Source organism: Calidris pugnax, unplaced genomic scaffold (assembly GCF_001431845.1).
Source record: "Calidris pugnax isolate Ruff unplaced genomic scaffold, ASM143184v1 scaffold30, whole genome shotgun sequence".
In the NCBI taxonomy this organism is placed as follows: domain Eukaryota; kingdom Metazoa; phylum Chordata; class Aves; order Charadriiformes; family Scolopacidae; genus Calidris; species Calidris pugnax.
In genome coordinates, this window is record NW_015090776.1 from 4773544 (window position 1) to 4793688 (window position 20145).

At 60.2% G+C, this 20145-nt stretch overlaps 2 protein-coding genes across 3 annotated transcripts in view; both read left to right on the forward strand.

Annotated features, from left to right (window-relative positions):
• Nucleotides 1-997: 997 nt before the first annotated feature.
• Nucleotides 998-6975, forward strand: LOC106891301 (C-factor-like). Its single transcript, XM_014947755.1, has 6 exons — nucleotides 998-1163; nucleotides 4068-4119; nucleotides 4992-5182; nucleotides 5514-5672; nucleotides 5934-6044; nucleotides 6679-6975. The coding sequence occupies exons 1-6, from the start codon at nucleotides 1017-1019 to the stop codon at nucleotides 6790-6792; spliced, it is 774 nt and encodes a 257-aa protein (XP_014803241.1). The 5' UTR covers nucleotides 998-1016; the 3' UTR covers nucleotides 6793-6975.
• Nucleotides 6976-11126: 4151 nt separating this feature from the next.
• FAM65A (family with sequence similarity 65 member A) overlaps nucleotides 11127-20145 on the forward strand; it is a 34098-nt gene continuing 25079 nt past the window's right edge. The window contains exons 1-3 of one of the 2 annotated variants that reach the window (XM_014947055.1): nucleotides 11127-11287; nucleotides 12050-12282; nucleotides 12382-12488. The gene's annotated coding sequence lies outside the window, so the exon portion shown is untranslated. Of the gene's footprint in view, nucleotides 11288-12049; nucleotides 12283-12381; nucleotides 12489-19981; nucleotides 20115-20145 lie in introns of those variants that run through there. The other variant, XM_014947045.1, reaches the window with a different exon arrangement.

The following is a 20145-nucleotide window of genomic DNA, read 5'->3' on the forward strand; positions in this document are numbered from 1 at the left end:
TCCCTGACACTCATCAGCAAAGGCAACAAGAAAAGTCCCCACAAACACCTCCACAGAATTGGGTTGGAAGGAACCTTAAAGCCCCCCCAGTGCCACCCCCTGCCCTGGGCAGGGACACCAGGTTGCTCCAAGCTCCCTCCAACCTGCCCTTGATCCCCTCCAGGGATGGGACAGCCACAGCTTCTCTGGCCAACCTGGGCCAGGCTCTCCCCACCCTCCCACCAAACAAGTTCTTCCCCACAGCTCAGCTCCATCTCCCCTCTTGCAGGGTCAAACCCTTCTCCCTCCTCCTCCTAGAGCTCACCTCCCTGATCCAGAGTCCCTCCCCAGCTTTCCTGGAGCCCCTTGAGGGACTGGAAAGGGCTCCAAGGTCTCCCGGGAGCCTTCTCTTCTCCAGGCTGAACCCCCCAACTCTCTCAGCCCCCCCTCCCAGCAGAGGGGCTCCAGCCCTCCCAGCATCTCCGGGACCTCCTCTGGTCCCCTCCACCAGGTCCATGTCCATCCCCACACTGCAGCCACCTTACTCAGCTTCTCCCATCTGATCACCACAGAGAGACCCAAAACCAGGTGCGTTTCTTGGGGGTGGGAACAGATGCAGCTGGGAAGGATTTGGTACCTCCCTGATGGAATTGCTGGGATTTGGGGGTTTTTTTATTCCTCCCTCTATCTAGGGGGAAAAGTCGCATTGCTGTGCCACAGCTGCTGAAAGCACCACCCCAGAAACGCTGTGAGCCTTCCCCCCCCCCTGCACCCTAGCCTTGGGAAGAGGTGGGGGTCCCCTCCAGCTCCCCCCCTACACCCCCGAGCGCCGGGGGGAAGGGTGGGGGGCACTGGGATGGGGATGCGGCCCGTGTGTTCCCACTTAATATGAGATGGGAAGGAAAAAAATCCACACGGGTACCCCCTACACCGCTCCCGCCGTTCGGGACAAACCCCTCCCGGGCAGCCCGGGGCCGGGGGGGCGGTGTCGGGTCGGTCCCGCCCCGCGGAGGCGGGGGGAGGGGGGGCGGTCGGCGATGGCGGCGGTGCGGGCACGGGCGGTGCTGCTGACCGGCTCCAACCGCGGCATCGGGCTGGAGCTGGTGAAGCAGCTCCTGGGGACACCGCGACCGCCAGCCTGGATCTTCGCCACCTGCCGGGACCCCGAGGGGCCGCGGGCGCAGGTCCGTGCGGGGCTGTGCGGGATTTGGGGGGGGCGGGGAGGAGGGTGCCGTCAGGACGCGCTGGGTCCGCTTCACCCGCGGGAAAAGGGCGTTGCGGTGGCGGGGAGCGGGGTGTTGGCACCGGGTCCTCTCCCCCTGTGGAAGCCCTCTCCCCCTGTGGAAGCCCTCTCCTCGAGGGTCGCCCCGGTGAAGAAGTGCCAAGGGCAAGGTCTTGCTCCTTGGATGGGGGCCACCCCAAGCACCAATCCAGGCTGGGCGGGGAATGGCTGGAGAGCAGCCCTGGGGAGAAGGACTTGGGGGGGTCGGTGGAGGAGAAGCTCCACACGCCCCGGCAACCTGCGCTGGAGCCCAGAAACGCCCCGCACCCTGGGCTGCATCCCCAGCCCCGTGGCCAGCAGGGAGAGGGATGGATGGGGGGGATTCTGCCCCTCTGCTCCGCTCTGGGGAGACCCCCCCCAGTGCTGCCTCCAGCTCTGGGGCCACCAACAGCAGAAGGACATGGAGCTGTTGGAGCGGGGCCAGAGGAGGCCACAGAGATGCTGGGAGGGCTGGAGCCCCTCTGCTGGGAGGGGGGGCTGAGAGAGTTGGGGGGGTTCAGCCTGGAGAAGAGAAGGCTCCGGGGAGACCTTCCAGCCCCTTCCAGTCCCTCAGGGGGCTCCAGGAAAGCTGGGGAGGGACTCTGGATCAGGGAGGGGAGCCCTAGGAGGAGGGGGAAGGGTTTGACCCTGCAAGAGGGGAGATGGAGCTGAGCTGTGGGGAAGAACTTGTTTGGTGGGAGGGTGGTGAGAGCCTGGCCCAGGTTGCCCCGAGAAGCTGTGGCTGCCCCATCCCTGGAGGGGTTCAAGGGCAGGTTGGAGGGGGCTTGGAGCACCCTGGTGTGGTGGGAGGTGTCCCTGCCCAGGGCAGGGGGTGGCACTGGGGGGGCTTTAAGTTCCCTTCCAACCAAAACGATCCCGTGTTTCTATGACTCTAAGACTAAGCTGTGCCGCCTTAAATACGCGCTGCTGGTCTCTTGGAGGCTGCATTGGCTGCTCCCAGTGCCTTCACCTGTGCGACACTTGCAGGGCAGCAGCTTGCACACCCTGGGGTCTGAGCAGGGTTTTACGGGGTGGTTGTGTCTGGCTGAGCTGGTGGGAATGGCAGTGGTACATCTCTGTGATGTGTTACGGGTCTCTGCACAGTCGGGGTGATCCTTGGAGCTGCAGGGTCATCCTTCTGCTGCTTCCCGCTTCAGGAAAATGGGAGAGACACCTGCTGCTCCAGGGGGAAATCACAGGAGCAAAGCATCGTCGTGCTTCCAGCTTTCCTTAGGTCCAGCTCTGGTTTTCCTCTGCACTGAAATCCCAGCAGGGAGCCACTTGTGCTCTGATAGATCCTGCCTCCAGCTTGGCTGTGTGCAGGGATCAAGCTTCAGGAAGCCCTTGAGATGCTTCTTCAGGAAGCCCTTGAGATGCTTCTCATGTGCTCGCTGCCAGCGTTATTCTGGCTCAGGAGTGATCCCGGTGGTGTGCTCGCTGCCGGCGTTATTCTGGCTCAGGAGTGATCCCGGTGCCATGAGACTCCTCCTGCTGCTGGTGCCCAAGCTGGCTGGGTCAAAGCTAGCTTGGGTCCCTTATTTTTGCTCTGTTCTTCTCCCCCACAACTTGCTGGATTCAGGCAATGGTGAGATCAGAGGACTTTTTGCAGGGTTGGACCTGGAGCCAGTTTCGCCCCAAGGTGGCCCATGCTCATCGCTGTCAACCATGGGATGCCTCTCTAAGCCTTGTCCAGCTGTGGGAGGGTGAGGGCAGCGTCTTCAGGGTGTTGCTGCTGAAATCTGGGACCACAGGAGACCAAGGGCAGAGTGACCCTCCGTCAGGCTGGTGCCACATGGCTCTTCCTGTCCCTTTGTGCCTGGATCAGGTGTTGGTGTGGACTGCTGGGATGGTGCAAGGCTGTAGAGGTCAGCAGCTGGGCACAGGAGGGGAGGAGAAACATCTGTTGGCCATCACAAACCATTTAGATGGATTTTCCATCATTTCCTGTGCCCAGGGGTAATGTGGGAACATGGGGCCTGGTGGGGAAGCTCAGAGGTAACTGAAGGTGGACTGCAGCCAGTGCTAGCAGCTCTCCATGTTGGTAGCATGAGTCCCTTCACCCACCAATTTGCATTTCTCCTGTAGCATTCTCTGTGGGCTTGTTTCTAAGAGGCTTTTAGTTCTAAAAGCAATCATTTTGGACATGCTGAATGTGGTGTTTTGGTTTCTGTTGTCTAAAACCTGCTGTAGTTGAAGAAGGTTCAAAGCAAAGACCTGCTAGGAACCATAAAGTTGAATGGTTCCTTTTTTGGAAAGGGCTTCTGAATCTTCTGTATTTGGTGAAAATAATCAATAAAAACATGCAGAGGGGTTCATTTCACTTGAGTGGATGAGTGGTAGTGTCCAGAGCAGAGCAGACCCTGGGATTGGGCTATTTGGATCCAGATGTGACGTCCCCAGACGTCAAATCTGATGTTGACATTCACAGCTATTCCTCCTCCATCACATCTCCAGCTGCCTCTGGGAAACGTTTCTGGCCATATTCCCGCCCAGTTTGCATAATTTCTGGGTGAGCTGGTCTTTAACTGTTTGCTGTCATCCTTTGCTGTGGCTCTTGCTGGGTTGTGTGTGTAGGCCCAACAGCCTTTGGGAGAGTGGCCATAGTATCTTGCGGTTGTGGCCGTGTCACACTCTGAGCACGTGCACGTTGTTTTGTGGACCCTAGAAGAAGCTCACGTGGTGAGACAGGTCCCTGGTCCAGCCATTCACAAGTGCTGAGTAACATCTGAAAGATGCTTTCCTCGGGGTGGACCATCGCTGGTGCCCTGGGATCATGCTTGGCATCACCTCTGCCTCGTGCTGATTGTTTTCATGTCTCTCTTTGTAGGAGTTGAGAGATCTGGCCTCCAAACACCCAAACCTGGTTCTCGTGAAGCTGGGTAGGTGCACTCTGCTGCCGAGATAGTAAATTTGTGACTGCCAGCCACGCTTGCCCCGTTTCTCCTTCCCTCCCTCCCTGCCTTCAGGCTCTACATGGGGATCCAGTTCTTCAGAACTGCTTCAAGTCCTGCTGTGAAAAGCCCAGCTTCTCCAGACCTGTCTCAGCCCCAATATCCTGTTCCCTGGAGCCTTCTTGCCCTTGGCTGCAGGACCAGGAGGTTCTTGAGACCCATCCTGGGCAGTGTCCTGCTCCTGCAGCTGAGTGGCTGTGTCCTTGCTGTGCTGTGCAGCTGAGCTGCCATCATCTGAAGTCCCAGGCGAGACTGGGAGGCCTCCTCCTGGAAAGCAGTAGGAAGCCCGTGGAAACACTGTGTGATTGTCCCAGAGCCTGGGTAGGAGCTGTAGGACCTTGTAGAGCCACCCCCCAGCAGGTCCCAGCACAGCCCCCATGGGGACAATTTCCACCCCAAGACCACTCCGGGTGCTCCAGAGCTTCCTCAGGGATGGACTTTCTGCCCTGAGAGGAGGCCATGACTGCTGGTGCCTGACAACAGCGTGGGAGTCAGAGCAGCGCTTTGCCACCACGGGGCTGTCCCCAGAGTGGCTTTGCCTGGTGGGCTGCCCCAGGCCAGGGTCTTTCAGTTCCTAGTCGTGGGGGACCCTGAGGATGGCGAAGGAGGCAGTTTTGGGATGAGTTATGCCTTGTGGGAGCCGGGTTGCTCTGAGCTGGTTGCACAGCACCATCTGGTGCCCACAGATGGAAGGCCACACAGGTCAGGGTGCATAGCTGTTCCTCAGCATCTTCACCTCCTTCTTCTCCCCACCTCCCCCGTGTGGACCCCGTGGCTCTCAAACTTCTCTTCCACTGCAGATGTTGCAAATCCCTCGGCTATTACCGATGCAGTGAAGGTCGTGGAGGGAAAGCTGAACGGCGCCGGCTTGAACCTGCTGATAAACAACGCTGGCATCTACACCCCGACGGCGTCGCTGGAGACGGTCGACTCTGAAGACATGATAAGGACGTACAAGACCAATGCGGTGGGGCCACTGCTGATGGCCCAGGTATGGATGAAGCTCTGGAGATGGAGCTCACCATGGAGGGAGAATTTAGCCCAGTATGAGGGTAGCCCAGGCTTAGCCTGGCCACCACCCATCTGTGGTGATGATGGAGATCTCAGAGGGCTTTGCCAAGTTTCCCAGGGCTGCAGGAGGGAGGGGGCCCAAAAGCTATATAGCCTGCCTACGTTGTGCTGGGCTAACCGGGACCAGGCAGGACCACTGCAGCAAAACACCAGGGCTCTCTTGGCTTCCTACTGTTCCTCCTCATCCTCCCTGTTGCAGTTGCTGTAAGCAGGGCTGGCTCGAGGCGTCCCACAAGGTTGCTTCTCCCCAGGCATTCCTGCCCCTGTTGAAGAAGGCTGCCCGGGAGAGCACGGAGAAGGGACTGAGTTGCAACAAGGCAGCCATCATCAACATCTCCACTGTCATGGGGTCCATTGAGAAAACTCCTGAGTCCTTCTTCAAGCCTGTCATCTCCTACCGCTGCAGCAAGGTATGGAGACCGGGAACCTGCCCGTGCTCCTGAGCTCACTGGGAGTCAGAGCTGTCCCTGAGATGGAGGGACTTACCCGTGCTGGTCACTGAGATCCCTGAGCATCTCCATGCCCAGCTGGTGCCCACCTAGGCCAGATGCATACCATCTCTTGAAGACCTGGCATTGCCTTTTCTCCTTTGCCATGAGGCGGTGGTGGGATGGGAACTGAGTGTGTGGAGCTTTCTGCTGCCCATGGCTGATGCTTCCTTCTTCCCCCAGGCTGCCCTCAATATGCTCACCAAGTGCCAGGCTCTGACCTACGGGGAAGCCGGAATCCTCTGCGTGGCACTTCATCCCGGCTGGGTGAAAACTGACATGGGCAGCCAGGAGGTGGGTTTTGGCTGAGCAGGTCGAGGAGGGGATGCCCATGGGTGGGACCCAAGCCTGCAAACTTGCAGTGGCACAGGAAGTTCCTCAGGTGGCCAAGATGGCTTTCAGGAGGAGGGATCCATGTGAGAATGAGTTGCTTCTTGGGCTTCAGGTTGCCCATGTCTGTGTTGGGCCACTGCAGAACATGTGGGTGCTGCTCATATCCAGGGTGAGCAGGAGGCCTGTTCGGGGGGAAAAAAAGGCTTTGAGCAGCCTTTAGATGTGCAGAGAATCTGAATCCAACAGAGCAGGGAGGAGAGGAGCAGGTCTATGAGATCTCCACTCACCCTGCAAGATCCCTGTGTTTGGGATGGTGCTGGTCTCTGCAACCCTGGAGTTTTGAGAAGGCTGCATGTAGCATTCTGCTTGCAGCAGGGATCTCTTACGTGGTTTGAAGGGCTTCCCAGCCCAAGCCACCTCCATCCAAGCCAGCAGTGAGCAGGCAGATACCCACCACCCTGCCATGTGACGGACCCGTCCCACCTCCCATGCTCTGTACTTGCTCTGGGTGGAAGGAGCCTTGCTGCTGACGTCCACGAGCTGATGGGAATGGTGGTGGGGTCTTGGTCCTGCTTCTCACTTGTTCCCGTTGCAGGCTGACCTGACGGTGGACACAAGCGTGCGGGGTTTGCTGTCTGTACTGCCGATCCTCTCCGAGAAGCACAGTGGGACGCTGCTCAACTGGGAAGGTAAAGCTATTCCTTGGTGACAGCTCTCTGTCCCTACGAGGGACCTCGCAGTGACGGGGGACACTGTGGGTGCCCTGGAGCACTGGGATGCTCAGCCCTCTGTGGTCTGCAAGGGACCTACTTGGGACTCCACCGGGCAACCTGTGATCCCTGCCTTCGAGCTGCTAATAAATAAAGTCAATTAGTACCTGTGCCTTCTCCCAGCTGCAGTTTCCCCACTGAGACTGTCTCTGCCCTTGGAGCTTGGGGCTGTCCCCTGTGAAAAATAAGTGTAGTACCTACAGGAGAAGGAAAGATGGGGACAAACTTTAGCAGGGCCTGTTGCGACAGGACAAGGGGAGATGGCTTTAAACTGAAAGAGGGGATATTTAGACTAGATTTCAGGAAGAACTTGTTTGCTGTGAGGGTGGTGAGAGCCTGGCCCAGGTTGCCCAGAGAAGCTGTGGCTGCCCCATCCCTGGAGGGGTTCAAGGGCAGGTTGGAGGGGGCTTGGAGCAACCTGGTCTGGTGGGAGGTGTCCCTGTCCAGGGCAGGGAGGTTGGTCTAGATGGCCTTTAAATGTCCCTTCAAACCTGAACTACTCTATGATTAGTCTGCCTGCTTTGCCTTTGGCTGCTCTGAGCCAAAGGGAGGTCCCACAGGGGGCACGTGATGGGCCCAGAGCCCTGGTGGCCTCCCTGGCCACTGAGTGTGCTCAGGTCTGCCTGGTCTCTGCCATTCTTCCACCCAAAGCACGGTGTCTTTGCTGCAGACTTCTTGGGGGGACTTTGTACGGGACACAGTGTCCCTGGGATCAGCCTCGGGGCTGGAATGGGAGGACTGATAGCACCACAGTCCAGTTCTGCAATCCCAGGCAGCCAAATTTTCCCGTAGTGGGACCCCAGCTGGGCACAGTACTCCTTGGTGGGGAAAATGTGGTCCCATCAGGGAGCACACAGCATAGGAATAGCACTTCTGCAGGATGGAGAGGCTGAGAACCTTAGTAAGATGGGCCAGGCAGCCCTGGATTCATGAATTTGCCCAGAAGGTGGTAACACCCCCAAAGAAAAGGACTTTGGGGTGGTGCTGGGTTTTCTCAGGAGGGTTCTGCCCCATCTGGAAAGAGTTTCTCCTTCTGGAGATATGTGGAAAAGGAGCAGAGGCTCCTTCAAAACCAAGCCTAGCCTCAGGTGGGCAGAGCAGCTTGGCTTGCAGGAGAGGCAAACCCACCCCTCCTTGCCTCAGAGGCCACCACCTCCTCTTTCTCATCTGGAAGATTAGCTGAAGCACCTCTGTCCTTCTGGGTCTGACCTTTTCTGGAGCTGTACCTCTCCCCTGGAGTGCGGGTTTGCCTGGCAGCACCAGCTTTGCTGGGTATCTTGAGGCCGTGCACCGTTCTGCACAGGAGCCCCCCACCGTTTCCCAACCACGACCACGAATGCCACTGTCCCCCCAACCCCAGGCTTCCCCTCCAAGGCAGACAGAGCATCGGGGCAGTCTACTGGGCTGGGGCCACGTCTCTGCCCCACCGAGGTGAGTTGTGCCCCAACAAGCTCCAACAAGCCCTGGAACCCACAGCCCATTGAGTCACAGGCTCCAGTGAGCTTTTCTTCTTCCCCAACCAGTGGTGGTTTGGTAGCTGAGACTTGTGAGAGGCTGGGAAAGGGGACAGCAGGGAGCACCTGTAACCTGGGTGCCAGTCCTGGGCTTGGGGACAGAGTGGCTGGAGGCAGCAGCGCTGCCAGATCTTGTGAGCTTGGTCCCCTGCCTCCTTGTAACCCCTTCTTGGGGGTCAAAAGCAGACCAGGTGCCCAGCCAGGGACAGGAGGAGGGGCAAGATGGTCCTGTGAAGTTCATGGGTGCTGGGAGCATCCCCAGATGGAGAAGGTGTCCCTTATTCTGCAGGCACTTTCCATAACGGTCCTTTCTGGAGCAACTTCAGGGGCTGGGGCACCTGGGTCCCACTTCTCTCCTGGACTGCTGTTCCATCCCTGGCCTGGGGCTAGTGCCAACACCCACCTGGCTGTGCCAAGCCCCCAGGCTCTTGGAGCTCGCTCCCTTCCCCATGCCCAGGCTGACCTGCACTTTCCCAAGCCTGTGCTCCACTCTCCAAGGCCCTCAGGAGACGGCGCTGCCAGCATGGCCGTGGGGAGCCAAACCCGCACGAGGCACCCACTGCTGCATGGGTGCTCCTTGGCAGGGACACACGGGCCTTGGCTGCCCCAGCTGAGAGCTGCTCCATCCTCTGGGAAGCTCTGAGCCATCTGGGCTCTTCCCAGCCACCTGATTTCCCATGCAATCGCTTGCTCATCTTTGCTCTTTTCTTTCCCAGCTCATAGCTGTGGCCAGAGGAGTCAGTGCCCGCCTGGGAACCTCCCCAGGCATCTGTCAGCACCACGATGGCAGCAGGAGGTGAGAAATCCCTTCTGAGGAACGGTTGAGGGACAGAAGCATGGGTGAAGGGTCTGATCCTGCAGCTCTACGGCTGTGCTTAGCCCAGCCCTGGCTCAGAGACACGGCCAAACCTCTACTGAGCATCTCTCCTGGCCCTTGGCAGAGGTTCTCCTGACCCAGTTGATCCACAGAAGCCAGCTGGAGCCCACCAGTCACCATGGACTGGCTCCATGGCCATCTCTCTCTCCATGTTTCTCTTTTCTGCCCTACACCACGTGCTGGATCCTGGGGGATGAGCTGTGCCAGGTATCCCACCTCTGCTTGCAGGCAGCTTACAGCCCCTCCCCATCATCAGTGCCAGCCCCATGAGATGGATGCAGATCCTCCCCTGGGAAAATGGGGAGAAATGGGACTGCTGAAAGTTGAGATGAGCTCCATCAGCTTGGCTGATGGTCTACAGTGCTGGTGACACAGGAGGGTTGCCCACCTGCTGTGGCACCAGGGTTTTGGCTGAGTTGGGGTGGCTCATAAATCCGTGAGCATCTCTCCGACCCCCTGGGAACAGTGTGGGCAGGTCACCCGGGATGTGGGTGGCTCCCTGTGCCCCAGGTGTGCCAAAGGTGCTGGGAGGAGGAACTGGGAGCTCTGCAAGTGAAGTCCACCCTGGCATTACTAGAAGCCCAGCTGCTGGGGATATGAGAACAAACCTCAAGGGGTTGCTGGATGTTGAAGCACCATCAGCCTGTAGGAAGCCCAGTGCAACCATCTCCCCTTTGGGTGCTGGGACAGCGGGCTCATCGCCGCGCAGAGCCAAGGGCAGGAGGTCAGTCCATCCCATTGTTCAAGCCATCGGGAGGTTGGGGGGGGGGATGACCCAGCTTGGACCTCCGCAACAGGAATCACCTTAAGGTGCTCCAGGGCACGTGTTCCTCAAGAAGCCTCAGTGAGACCCGGTGGGGCAGGTCTCCCTGCACAAATGTTTTCCCAAGTGGAGTTGGCTTTTCCTTTGCACAAGTTCCGGGTGTTTGTGCTCACACAGCTGATTATCTCCCCGTTTCCTCTCCTGCCTGATGTTTCCTGCCTCGGTCGCTCCCTTTTGCTGGCTTTGTCCTTTGTGTCAGGCTTATCTCCTGGCTCTGGGCAGCGTCAGACCTCGGTGTCCGCCCTGAGGGCAACACACAGCACTGAGCACCCTGCCCTGTGTCCTTTCACTGGGTGCCCCAGGAGACACCTGAGGTGCCAGCTCCACCTGGCCATCTAGCAGCTCCTTAGAGGCACAGGTGAACTGGAACAGAGCAAGGATGGTTTAGGATCCATCTGCTTTTAGCAGCTTATACATCTGTGCCAACTGGACCAGCGTGTTGCCGCAGGAGGCCACTGGGTCCAGCAGTAGGGAAATCTGGGCAACCTTCTTCACACAGGGGCTGCATGAGGGCACAGCAACACATCTGAGGACCATGGGTGGGGAGGTTGTTGCCCAGAGCAGCTCAGACTGTCCCCACCAGTCCCTGTGGAGCTACAGCAGCATCTGGGGGCAAACATCTCTGCTCTGGGGAGCCCAGCAGCTTTCCAGGCTCTTGGGATTGACTTCAGTGCTGGGAAAGGCATGTATTTTCCAGGGTCTTCCACCAGCTGCCTTCTTTCAGATCAGCAGCCATGGGCAAGGACTTGTTGCACCATGAGCTGGGGTCAGGCAGGTCTGTGGGTTAGGAACGGCGTGGGGAGGACACGGGGAGTCCTGGCAGGACTTGCCAGGATCGGGGCAAGATCCATTTTGAGAGGCAACCTCCCATGCCCAAGCGGGGCAAACGGCGGCAGGCAGAGCCCCCCTGGAAGGCAAAGCCCCTCTCCAGGAGGAGAGGGCCAAAAAAGGAGACCAGGAACGGAAAAGGGCAGCTCCCGTGATACGGATGCAGCTGGAGGTGGAGCAGGAGGCAGGTCACAAACAGCCAGCACACGAGGAAGCGCTGGGACACCAGCCAGGGCGGCCGGTTGCAGCAGCTCCAGGGGCAGCAGAACTTCACCAGCCAGGGGAAGGACTGGGAGCAAAGACAACCAGAGCTGCAGGGACCTCAGCCAGGACCTGGAGATCCCCTGGGCAGGAGCCTTCTTCCAGCCAAAACCACTCTTCATTCTGTCAAGGTGCGGGCACTACCCACGGAGGGTCGGGCCAGCAGGATGGCGATGGTGGGGACATCTCTGTGCCGGGTGGGTGGCAATGCAGTCCTGTGGCTCTGAGCCCCGGGTGACACCATTCCCAGAGCCACCAGTGGAGGGGTAGGCTGATGCTGGGAAGGCTGGATGGTCTGAGGACCCACAGCTCTCTTGGGGGTGCAGTACCGGGAGGGTGCTGGGGGCCTATCAAAGTCCCAGGACCCAGCCTGGGTGCATGAGAAACCTCAGGAGACCTCAGGAGGAAGCACGTCTCGGTCCCTGCAGCACACGGGCTGCGAGGAAGCCAAGTGGGGCCAGCAGATAGTGTGCCGAGGCTTCCTCTAGCACACACAGCTGCAGGGCCAGGCTTCTTCTAAGCTATCTGGCCCTGCAGAGCCCCGGGCATCCCTTTTCTCCCTCGGAGTTATTATTGTTAGCGGGAAGGAAGCAGCTCACCAAGTCCCACCTCGAGCTTTTAACTCGCTGCTGCCCAGCCTTCTGCTCTCTGCTCCCCTCAGCCAGAGCCGGGAAGGCTCCACAGCTGCCCTGGGCGGATGGTTGGGTACCAGAAGCATCCTACAGGCTTTGCCTTCCTGGGGACCACGGCAGGTCTCCCCCGAGCCATGTTGTCTCCCCCAGCCACCCTTGCAAAGAGAGGATGCTGGCATTGTCATCTCTCAGTGTGGAGAGGAGGTCCTGAAGGCTTTGGGTTCCAACGATTCCCTCCTTGCTCTCTCTTCTCCCTTTTAGCTGGTCCCATCCCGCCTGGTGCTTCCTCTGGAAGTCCCCTAAGTCTGCTGTGGGGCACCATGGAGGCAGCAGTGTTGCCAGCTTTGCACAGTTTTAACCCAAATACCTAATAAGGGGTTTTGAGGAAATCCATCTTGAGGAAGAAAATCGCAGCATTTCACCAGCTTCATCTGAACGAGCCAGGGTTTAATTGAACCCCAGGGTCTCTGGAGGTGCTGCCTGCTGCTCCTTGGGTAAGTGGAAATCAGGCAGACATCTCCACAATCTTCTCCAGATCACCTTCTCGTGCGACTGACCGTGGCCAAATTGTCCCCCCACTTCTTGTCTGGCAGGGAGGGGACCTTAGTGTCCTGTCAGCACAGGCTGGGGCTGTGTCCTCCCTGGTGATGAACGCCGTGGGACACCTTTCCTGAGCATCGGTGTCCATGCAGGAGCAGAGGTAGGTCACCCAGCTGCTGAGCCTGATGACGGGGGGATGCAGAGATGCTCCACGCTGCCCTGAAAATACACCGTATACGTTGACGTGTCCATCACACGTGGTGCACCCCCAGCATAAACCAGTGGCTCTCCTGGGCCACCCAGCTGGGACCCTGCCAAAAAAAAACCCAAAACCACCTTTCAGGGAGCTGTGTGTGCCACGGTGTCACCTGAATCCATCACAGGAGCGTGCAGCCATGGGTTGCAGCGAGGTGCTCGCCCTCCCTCCCACGGCTGGGCTCCTGCCCATGCCTTGGTCCTCAGAAAGGTGTGGGTCCTCCACCCAGTCCCGCTTTGAAGGGTCCTGCTGGGGGTTGGCTGCAGGTCAGCCTCTCCTTGCCCAGGCCCCCAGCACTGGCTGGGCCTGAATTTCCAGCTGTTGCAGAACGAGTTCCCGGGAGGATGCAGCAAGGGCTGGCCCCGTGCCGAGCCACCGGCGCGTCCCTCCGGTGCCATGAACATGCGTGGGGGGCTGCGGGGATGGGCTTAAGCTGCCCAGGGTATGCCATGGGCTTCCAGGGGCTTTGTTAGGCTCAGCCCCGCAGCAGGATGGGGCTCACTGGAGGGGTCATGCCCCCTGTGCATCCCCTGCTGTGTCCCTCAGTCCCCAGTATGTCACCACCGAAATGCATCTGTGCAAGCCCAGCGAGTGGCACAGGGACTTCAGGGATGTCCCTGAGACCAGCGGGTCTCCATCCTCTCTAGCCCCATGGCTTATGCCCCAGCCTTTGCTGGGGACACGGAGTGACATGGCCGGGATGTCCCAGCCCTGCTTCCCTGGAGCATCCTCCCCTCCTTATTGGCTCCAGTGAGAGGACAGGCCCCCGGAGATGGCAAGAACAAGGATCCAAGCTCATTTCCATGAGCTCTCTCCCCAGTGTCCCTCTGCTCAGAGCCAGGGAAGTGACGCTGGGGAGGAACTTGGCTCCTCTTGTTTGTTATTACAGGATAAAGTTACCCTTTAAAGCAGAGCCAGTGCTGTCAGGGCTGCATACCATGAGGGAACATCGCTCCTTCCCAATGGCTCCAACACGCTTCTTGTTACCGTCCTCCTGTGGAGCCAGCCCCCTCCCAGCCCTGGGCACAGCGAGGGGGGACGCGCACTTGGAGGGGGGGGACAGGATCCAAAAAGGAGCCTCAAGGCTCTTTACCCACCCTGGGAAAGCTGGAAGCAAAGGGAAAAGGCTTCTCTCCGGAGAGGAAGAGCTCTCCTGGCTCTGGGGTGTGTGGGGGTGAGGGAGCAGAAGGCAAGGGCTGGGAGCAATGGAAGGGCAGGGATGAGGCCAGGGGGCACTGGGGGTGTCTGATACCCCCTCGCCCCCTGCAAGAAGGGCCAGGGATGCTCCCCTCACTGCAGCTTGGCTGGGGACCCCCTTGAGGGGACAGATGGCTGGTTGTCACTGGGGAAACTCCTGTGCGTGGCAGGGTGGTGGTGTGGGGCTGGCACCCATCTCGCTGCCACCCCACAAACCCAGCACCAGCTCGGCATCTCCGGGTGATGTGCAGGCAGAAAGAGGGCTGCCTTCTCCTTCCAGCCGCAGCCTCTGTCCCCCCCAAATCCAGGAGCACCCCTCTCCCGGGATCTGACACCCCAGGAGACATCCCAGCACCCCAAGACTTTGCAGACGTTGGGGTTCCTCAGCACCGTCCTGGCCATCCCACCCTAGACCCTCCGGAGGGGACTCTGCAGGGGGATGGGGCGCCTGCTTAGGGGGCTTGACCCCCTGCTTCCTGCGCTGAGCCATGACGTGCCTGTGGGGCGGAGGGAGAGGAAGCTGCTCTGGTGGAGCCGAGCCAAGGAGAGCTTCCTGACAGCGAGCTCCAGCCTCCCAGCGCCGTCCCCACCACTTGCAGATGGCTCTGAGCAGGATGGAAAGCCACCGCCAGCCCTTTCCAGCCCTTCCCCAGCCTTGTGCCCGGCCAGTCAGGAGGCAAACGCCAACCGGGTGACGCGGCACCGCGGCCCTGACGCTGCCGGGTGTCGGAGGGGAGCCTGACTCATCCCCCGCAGGAGAATATGGAGCCGGCAGCTGTAAACAGAGCTGGCCCCCGGCGGGCCAGGGCATGTGATATCTAAAGGAGAGAGCGGCTGGAGCCGCAGCCCCCGGGGCTGGTGGCATCCACACATGTGCTAGAGGCATGTGAGAGGGGGCTTGGCCTCGGAGAGCCAGCATCGGTCTGCTCCCGCCCCGTCCTAAGGCTCAGGGGAGCATCACTTGGGTGGAGAGGACATGACTACTGGTATGGCCCCCTGCCTCCTCTGCTACCCCTGCCTCACTGGTGCCTTTTAGCAACCAGTTTTACCCCTGTTCTGCTTGTTTGGCTGCCACCGCTTTCCCCCCTTCCCAGAGGGGACAGCTTTGGACCAGCAGAAGGGGTGCAGGATGAGGGCAAAGCTCCTGAGATGCCATCTTGTGGTGCCAGCTTCAGGAGCAGAGCTCAGCTCGCAGCGCCAGGAGGTCTCCCTGCGTCTTCTCCTCCCCAGGGATAGACCGAGCATGGAAGTGTCAGGCTTGGGAGCAGGGATGGCTCAGAAACCTCTGGGTTGTCCGATGTGCTCTCCAGCACGTGATTTCCCCTTGGGTTTATCTGTGCCTTGCTGTGGATCCGGGCTGGGAGAGCTGGAGGCCGGCGGGGACAGGAGATGATGACAGCCATTTCCTACCCTTGCTTACCCCGGGCAGCCGCTTTCATTTCCTTAATCCCCATCCCTGTATTTTCTTTGTTGTTTTCTCTGGAGGGGAGGGATCCTTTGTGAAGGCTGGTTGGTCTCGCTGCAGGGGGTGCTTTCTCCTTCTGGGAGACCAACCCGGCTGCCCCTGCAGGGACCAGCTCTCCATTTTTGGGTGCAGCGGGTGCTGCTCAACAATGGGACGGGGACCCCACCTCAGTGGTGCCCATGGGGCGGATCCGGGTACACGTGGGGTCCCCCGCACCGCTCAGGGAGGACCATATTTGCATACATTTGCAAACAGCCCTGCCAAATTTGCAAATTCAGCCCCCGCCAGGGCACCTCGTGCTCCGAGTCGCGTTTTCCTCTTGCGTCCCCTACGGCACCAGCATTCCTGGCCCAGGCCAGCTCCGGGGTGAAGTATTCCTGCCGCAGCCCGTGGGCACGGTGCCACATCCCCAGGATGCTGATGCCGCACTGTGGTCCGGCCCTGCCAGCCTCCCGGCTGCTGGCCATGTGGTCCGGGCTGGGCTGGCCCCTGGGCTTGCCCATGACCTCAGCTTTCCTGCCCGGTGTCAGATGGTTCCCGAGGGGCTGCAGGAATGGTGTGAATCATGAATATTTTGGGAGTGATTCCTCCGGGGTGTGCGTGAGATCGTTCCTACCGTGCCGAGTTGGGGATGGATGGCTGATTGCCCAGGATTGATGTGGTCCCAGGGGATGTTCAGCCCCTCAGGCTGAGCCAGGGTCAGGGTTGGAGATGTTGCCTGCCACCTTCCCAGGGTGGAGATAGGAGAGGGGACAGCTGGCTGGTGGCTGGAGAGCCTGGACTAGCCCATGGTGCCCGTCTGCAGCTCCTTCCCCTCCTTGGCCCGTCAGCTGGAGCTGATGCAGCTGCAGTCTGGATGTTCTGGCTTTGCTGCAACGCCCAGGCTGAGGTGCTGCCTGGCAGCCAGAGAGTCTGGGCGAGCTGACCCGCACCCAGAGCTGGCCAATGCCAAGCAGGTCCGTGGCCACCGTAGGGATGTCCTCGCCTCCCTTCTCCTGGCCCCACGGGCTGGCAAAGTGCTGGGACAGGCAAGTTTTGCCCCACGGGGAGGGATGGGATGGGTCGGGTCAGGGCCGTGTCCCAGGCTGCGTGGTGGGGAATGGTTTCCAGCAGGGCTCGGAGGACCTGCTGGCACAGCCCTTCCCTGCTGCCGGCCAGTTCCCGAGCGCGGCCGGGGCCCTGGTGAGTCAGCTGGAACAGTGATTCCCGTTGCTCACACTGTAACCGGCACCACCCCCAGCTCCTTTAGCTTTTTCTTGGGTTTGTGTTCCCCAAAAATGCGCACCTTGGAGGGATGAGGAGCCCAGTGCCGGGATGGTGGGATGCTCAGCTCCCAGCCCGCGGCTGCTCTCGGAGGTGACGGCCGGGCTCAGAGCGTGCTCGGCACACCACGGCTGTGGCAGCACAAGGTTTTAGGAGTCCTGAAGGTCTGGCCTGAGCTTACTGTCTTGCTCCAATGCTGAGCAGGAATGCTGAGCACGCAGCAGCTCCAGGACAGCCGTGGAGGGGAGAGGCAGGCCTGGAGCCAAGAGCTGGCCTCCTGCCTTCTGGAGAGAGGGAAGAGGGAGACGTGGCTCCAGGCCCAGCCCGCAGCCAGAAAAGCCATTTGGGCAGAGGGGTTTTGATGAAGGCTCAGACCTTCCTCCGCGCGGGGGTGGGCAGGAGCAGGCAGCTGGCACAGCTGGAGCTGCCGGGGAGGGGGATGGAATGTGCTTAGGGTGGTCCTGGGTCACCAAGCAAGCTGCCATCCTCTGCTGGGGGATGCCCACCGGTGCTCAGACAGGGGGCTTGTACGCCCAGGGACTCCTGCCTGCACCAGCACCCCCATTCCCAGCGCTGGCAGGGGCTGCCAGGAAGCCTCCTTCGGTGGCCTGGCTCCAGGAGTATCCCTGTCCACGCTGGGAAGCTTAATCCCGCCTGGCGCTGGGCATCATCCTGCCCTAAAAACCAGGATGGGGGGGTCTTGGGGAGCAGGCAGGGGGAGTGCTGGGAGGACTGGGGAGCTGAGCCTGCCCTTCTTGCTTTTGTTTGCAAAGCTGGCCCGTGCTAAGCAAGCTCCCCGTGGCCTAGAATAGCCATCGCGGCGTGCCAGCCCCAGCCTTGGCAGCGGGAGTGTTTGGCTCGACAGACCCGCTCTGGCAGGGCAGGCCGGCGTGTGGCCGAGGGCAGGGGAGCTGCAGGCAGCCCTCTCGGCCCTGACCCCCCCCGCGGCCCCCCTGTCCCAAGAGCTGCTGGGGGGGTGCGGGTGCCCCCCCAGCCCTCCACCAGCTGGGAACGGTGGTTCACTTTGCAGTGGGGGATGCGTGGGTAAGCGAAACGGGGTGGTGTGGGTCAGTCTCCACCTCCAGGCACCCCAAATCTTTATGAAGAGGGTGGTCAAACCCTGGAAGAGGCTTCCTGGAGAGATGGTCGGTGCCCCAAGCCTGGCAGTGTTTAGGAGGCGTTTGGAGAATGCCCTTAATAACATGCTTTAACTGTTTGTCAACCCTGAAGTGGTCAGGCAGTTGGACCAGATGACCACGTTATAGGACCCTTCCAACTGAAAATATTCCATTCCATGCCATCCCATTCCATTCCCTTCCCATTCCAAATGCTCAGTATCTGAAGACCCACCCCACTGTGAGGGAGCAGGTAGGACCAACTTGGTGGTCTTCAGATGAGGTGGGTGAGCCCAGGCAAGCTGTGGTGGGCACTGGGCAGCCCAGGGCAGCCAGGCTGGGGGCACGGGAGGATTGGGTGCACCCATGCAGAGGTGGGGTGGGTGGGTGAGGGGTCCCACGTGCCTGCTTTGCTGTACCATGCCAGTTGTGGGTGCAGACTGAGTCCCCATGGCCACCTTGCTGGTGTGGTGGCAGGTCTGGCAGGTTGGCAGAGAGCCTGGTGCATTGGTGGGCCAAAGAGCTGGTATTGCTGGAAGGGCTTGGTGAGGGTGACCCAACTGACTCTGTGCACCAAGAGCTTCCTTTGGGTACCGCATGAGGTCAGCTTCTCCCCCACCCCTATTTTTTCAGGGGGAGCCTTGGCAGGGACGTTGGCAGGGTGTCTGCATGGGGCAAGTCCCAGGAGTTCAGCAGAGCACCTCTATTTGCACTTTGACCATCCACAGCCTCCTCAGTGGTGGTAGCAGAGGAGGTTTCCTGCCTTGCCCCAGCTGACCTCACCCCCCTTGACCATGCAGCAAGATCTGGCTGCCCTTGGAGAACTTTTGGGGGTGACCAAGGTGGTGACCCCATCCCCAGACTGTGAGTAAGATCCAGCCCCTTGTTTGATCCATGCAATGACAGCTGATCATGTCAGGCATATGGTGGACCATCATGGTGGGACAGGGACCGTGTGGCACTGGGACCTGGGTTAATTGATTGATCAGGCAGCTGGCTTGATGGATCCACACACCCTCTCTGCTTGTCTATGTTGGCCTTTTGGTATGGCATTTCCCTGGTGGCCGTGGGACCTGCTGTCCTCTCTCCCATCTTTGCACCCTTCTCCTGCCATGTAAGCAGGCCAGCCTGGAGGGCTGGAATGGGAGCTGGGATGCCCCGGTTCTCGCCGAGTGTCCTTGGCAACGGTGCTCCGCTCCTTGGTGCGGCCCCAGGAGAGCCACAGTGGTGCAATGATTTCCTCGTCACTGATATTGCCCTACTCCGCTGAGCCCCGAGACCTGGTGATGGTCTAATTAGTGCTTTTGCATCGCTGGGCTGGTTGGAGCCCTGAGCTTTCTCGTCCTTGCATGGAGGATGTCTCACCGGGGCCGTGAAGGCACCAGTCCCATTTAAAACTGGGTCGATTCCACATGATCTAGGACAGGTTAGGAGAAAGATGAGCTTGGGAGAAAGGAGAGGAGGAGGGTTCATCCCCAGCAGGTATGGGGCTGGGGAAGTGTGGCTTCCTCCCTACCCTCCACCTGGAGCTCCAGGGATGCTTGGAGGTGCTAGGACATGGACTGGAAGGGCTCTGGGGATGCTCAGAGGTGCCGGGACATGGACTGGAAGGGCAGGGGAAGCATGGCCTCTGCCCAGAGCTCCAGAGATGCTCAGAGGTGCCAGGAGATGGACTGGGAGGGCTCTGGAGATGCTCAGAGGTGCCAGGAGATGGACCGGAAGGGCTCTGGGGAAGCATGGCCTCCACTCAGAGCTCTGGAGGTGCTCGGAGGTTCCAGGACATGGACTTGGAAGGGTAGGGACCCAGGGCAGCCATGAGGCTCCGTGTCATGCGCTGGGGTGGCAGCCTTGCACTGCCACCAAGGTCTGGGGACACGAAGATGATGGGAGGGGGGGGCTGAGAGAGTTGGGGGGGTTCAGCCTGGAGAAGAGAAGGCTCCGGGGAGACCTTGGAGCCCCTTCCAGTCCCTCAAGGGGCTCCAGGAAAGCTGGGGAGGGACTCTGGATCAGGGAGGGGAGCCCCAGGAGGAGGGGGAAGGGGGAGAAAGAGGGGAGATGGAGCTGAGCTGTGGGGAAGAACTTGTTTGGTGGGAGGGTGGTGAGAGCCTGGCCCAGGTTGGCCAGAGAAGCTGTGGCTGCCCCATCCCTGGAGGGGTTCAAGGGCAGGTTGGAGGGGGCTTGGAGCAACCTGGGCTGGTGGGAGGTGTCCCTTCCAACCCCAAAAACCCAGCCGCCACCGGCATCACCGGCACCGGCACCGCCACGGCCGTGGCGGTGGCGGCTGCCGGTGATGGCGGTGGCAGCGGTGGCTCCTCCCGGCCGCCATTTCCTGCCCGGAATCACATGGCTCCCGCGTTTCCATGGAGAGGGAGCCGGGGTGGGCGCTGCCAAGACGATCCTGCCCCAACTCTTCCCCCACCTCCCCGTTCCATGGGAGCGGAACAAAGAGGGGATGAAGCCGGCCGGAGCCCCCCGCTTCTCCTGGGACATGTGAGTTGACCCCCCCCCCCGCTTCTTCCCC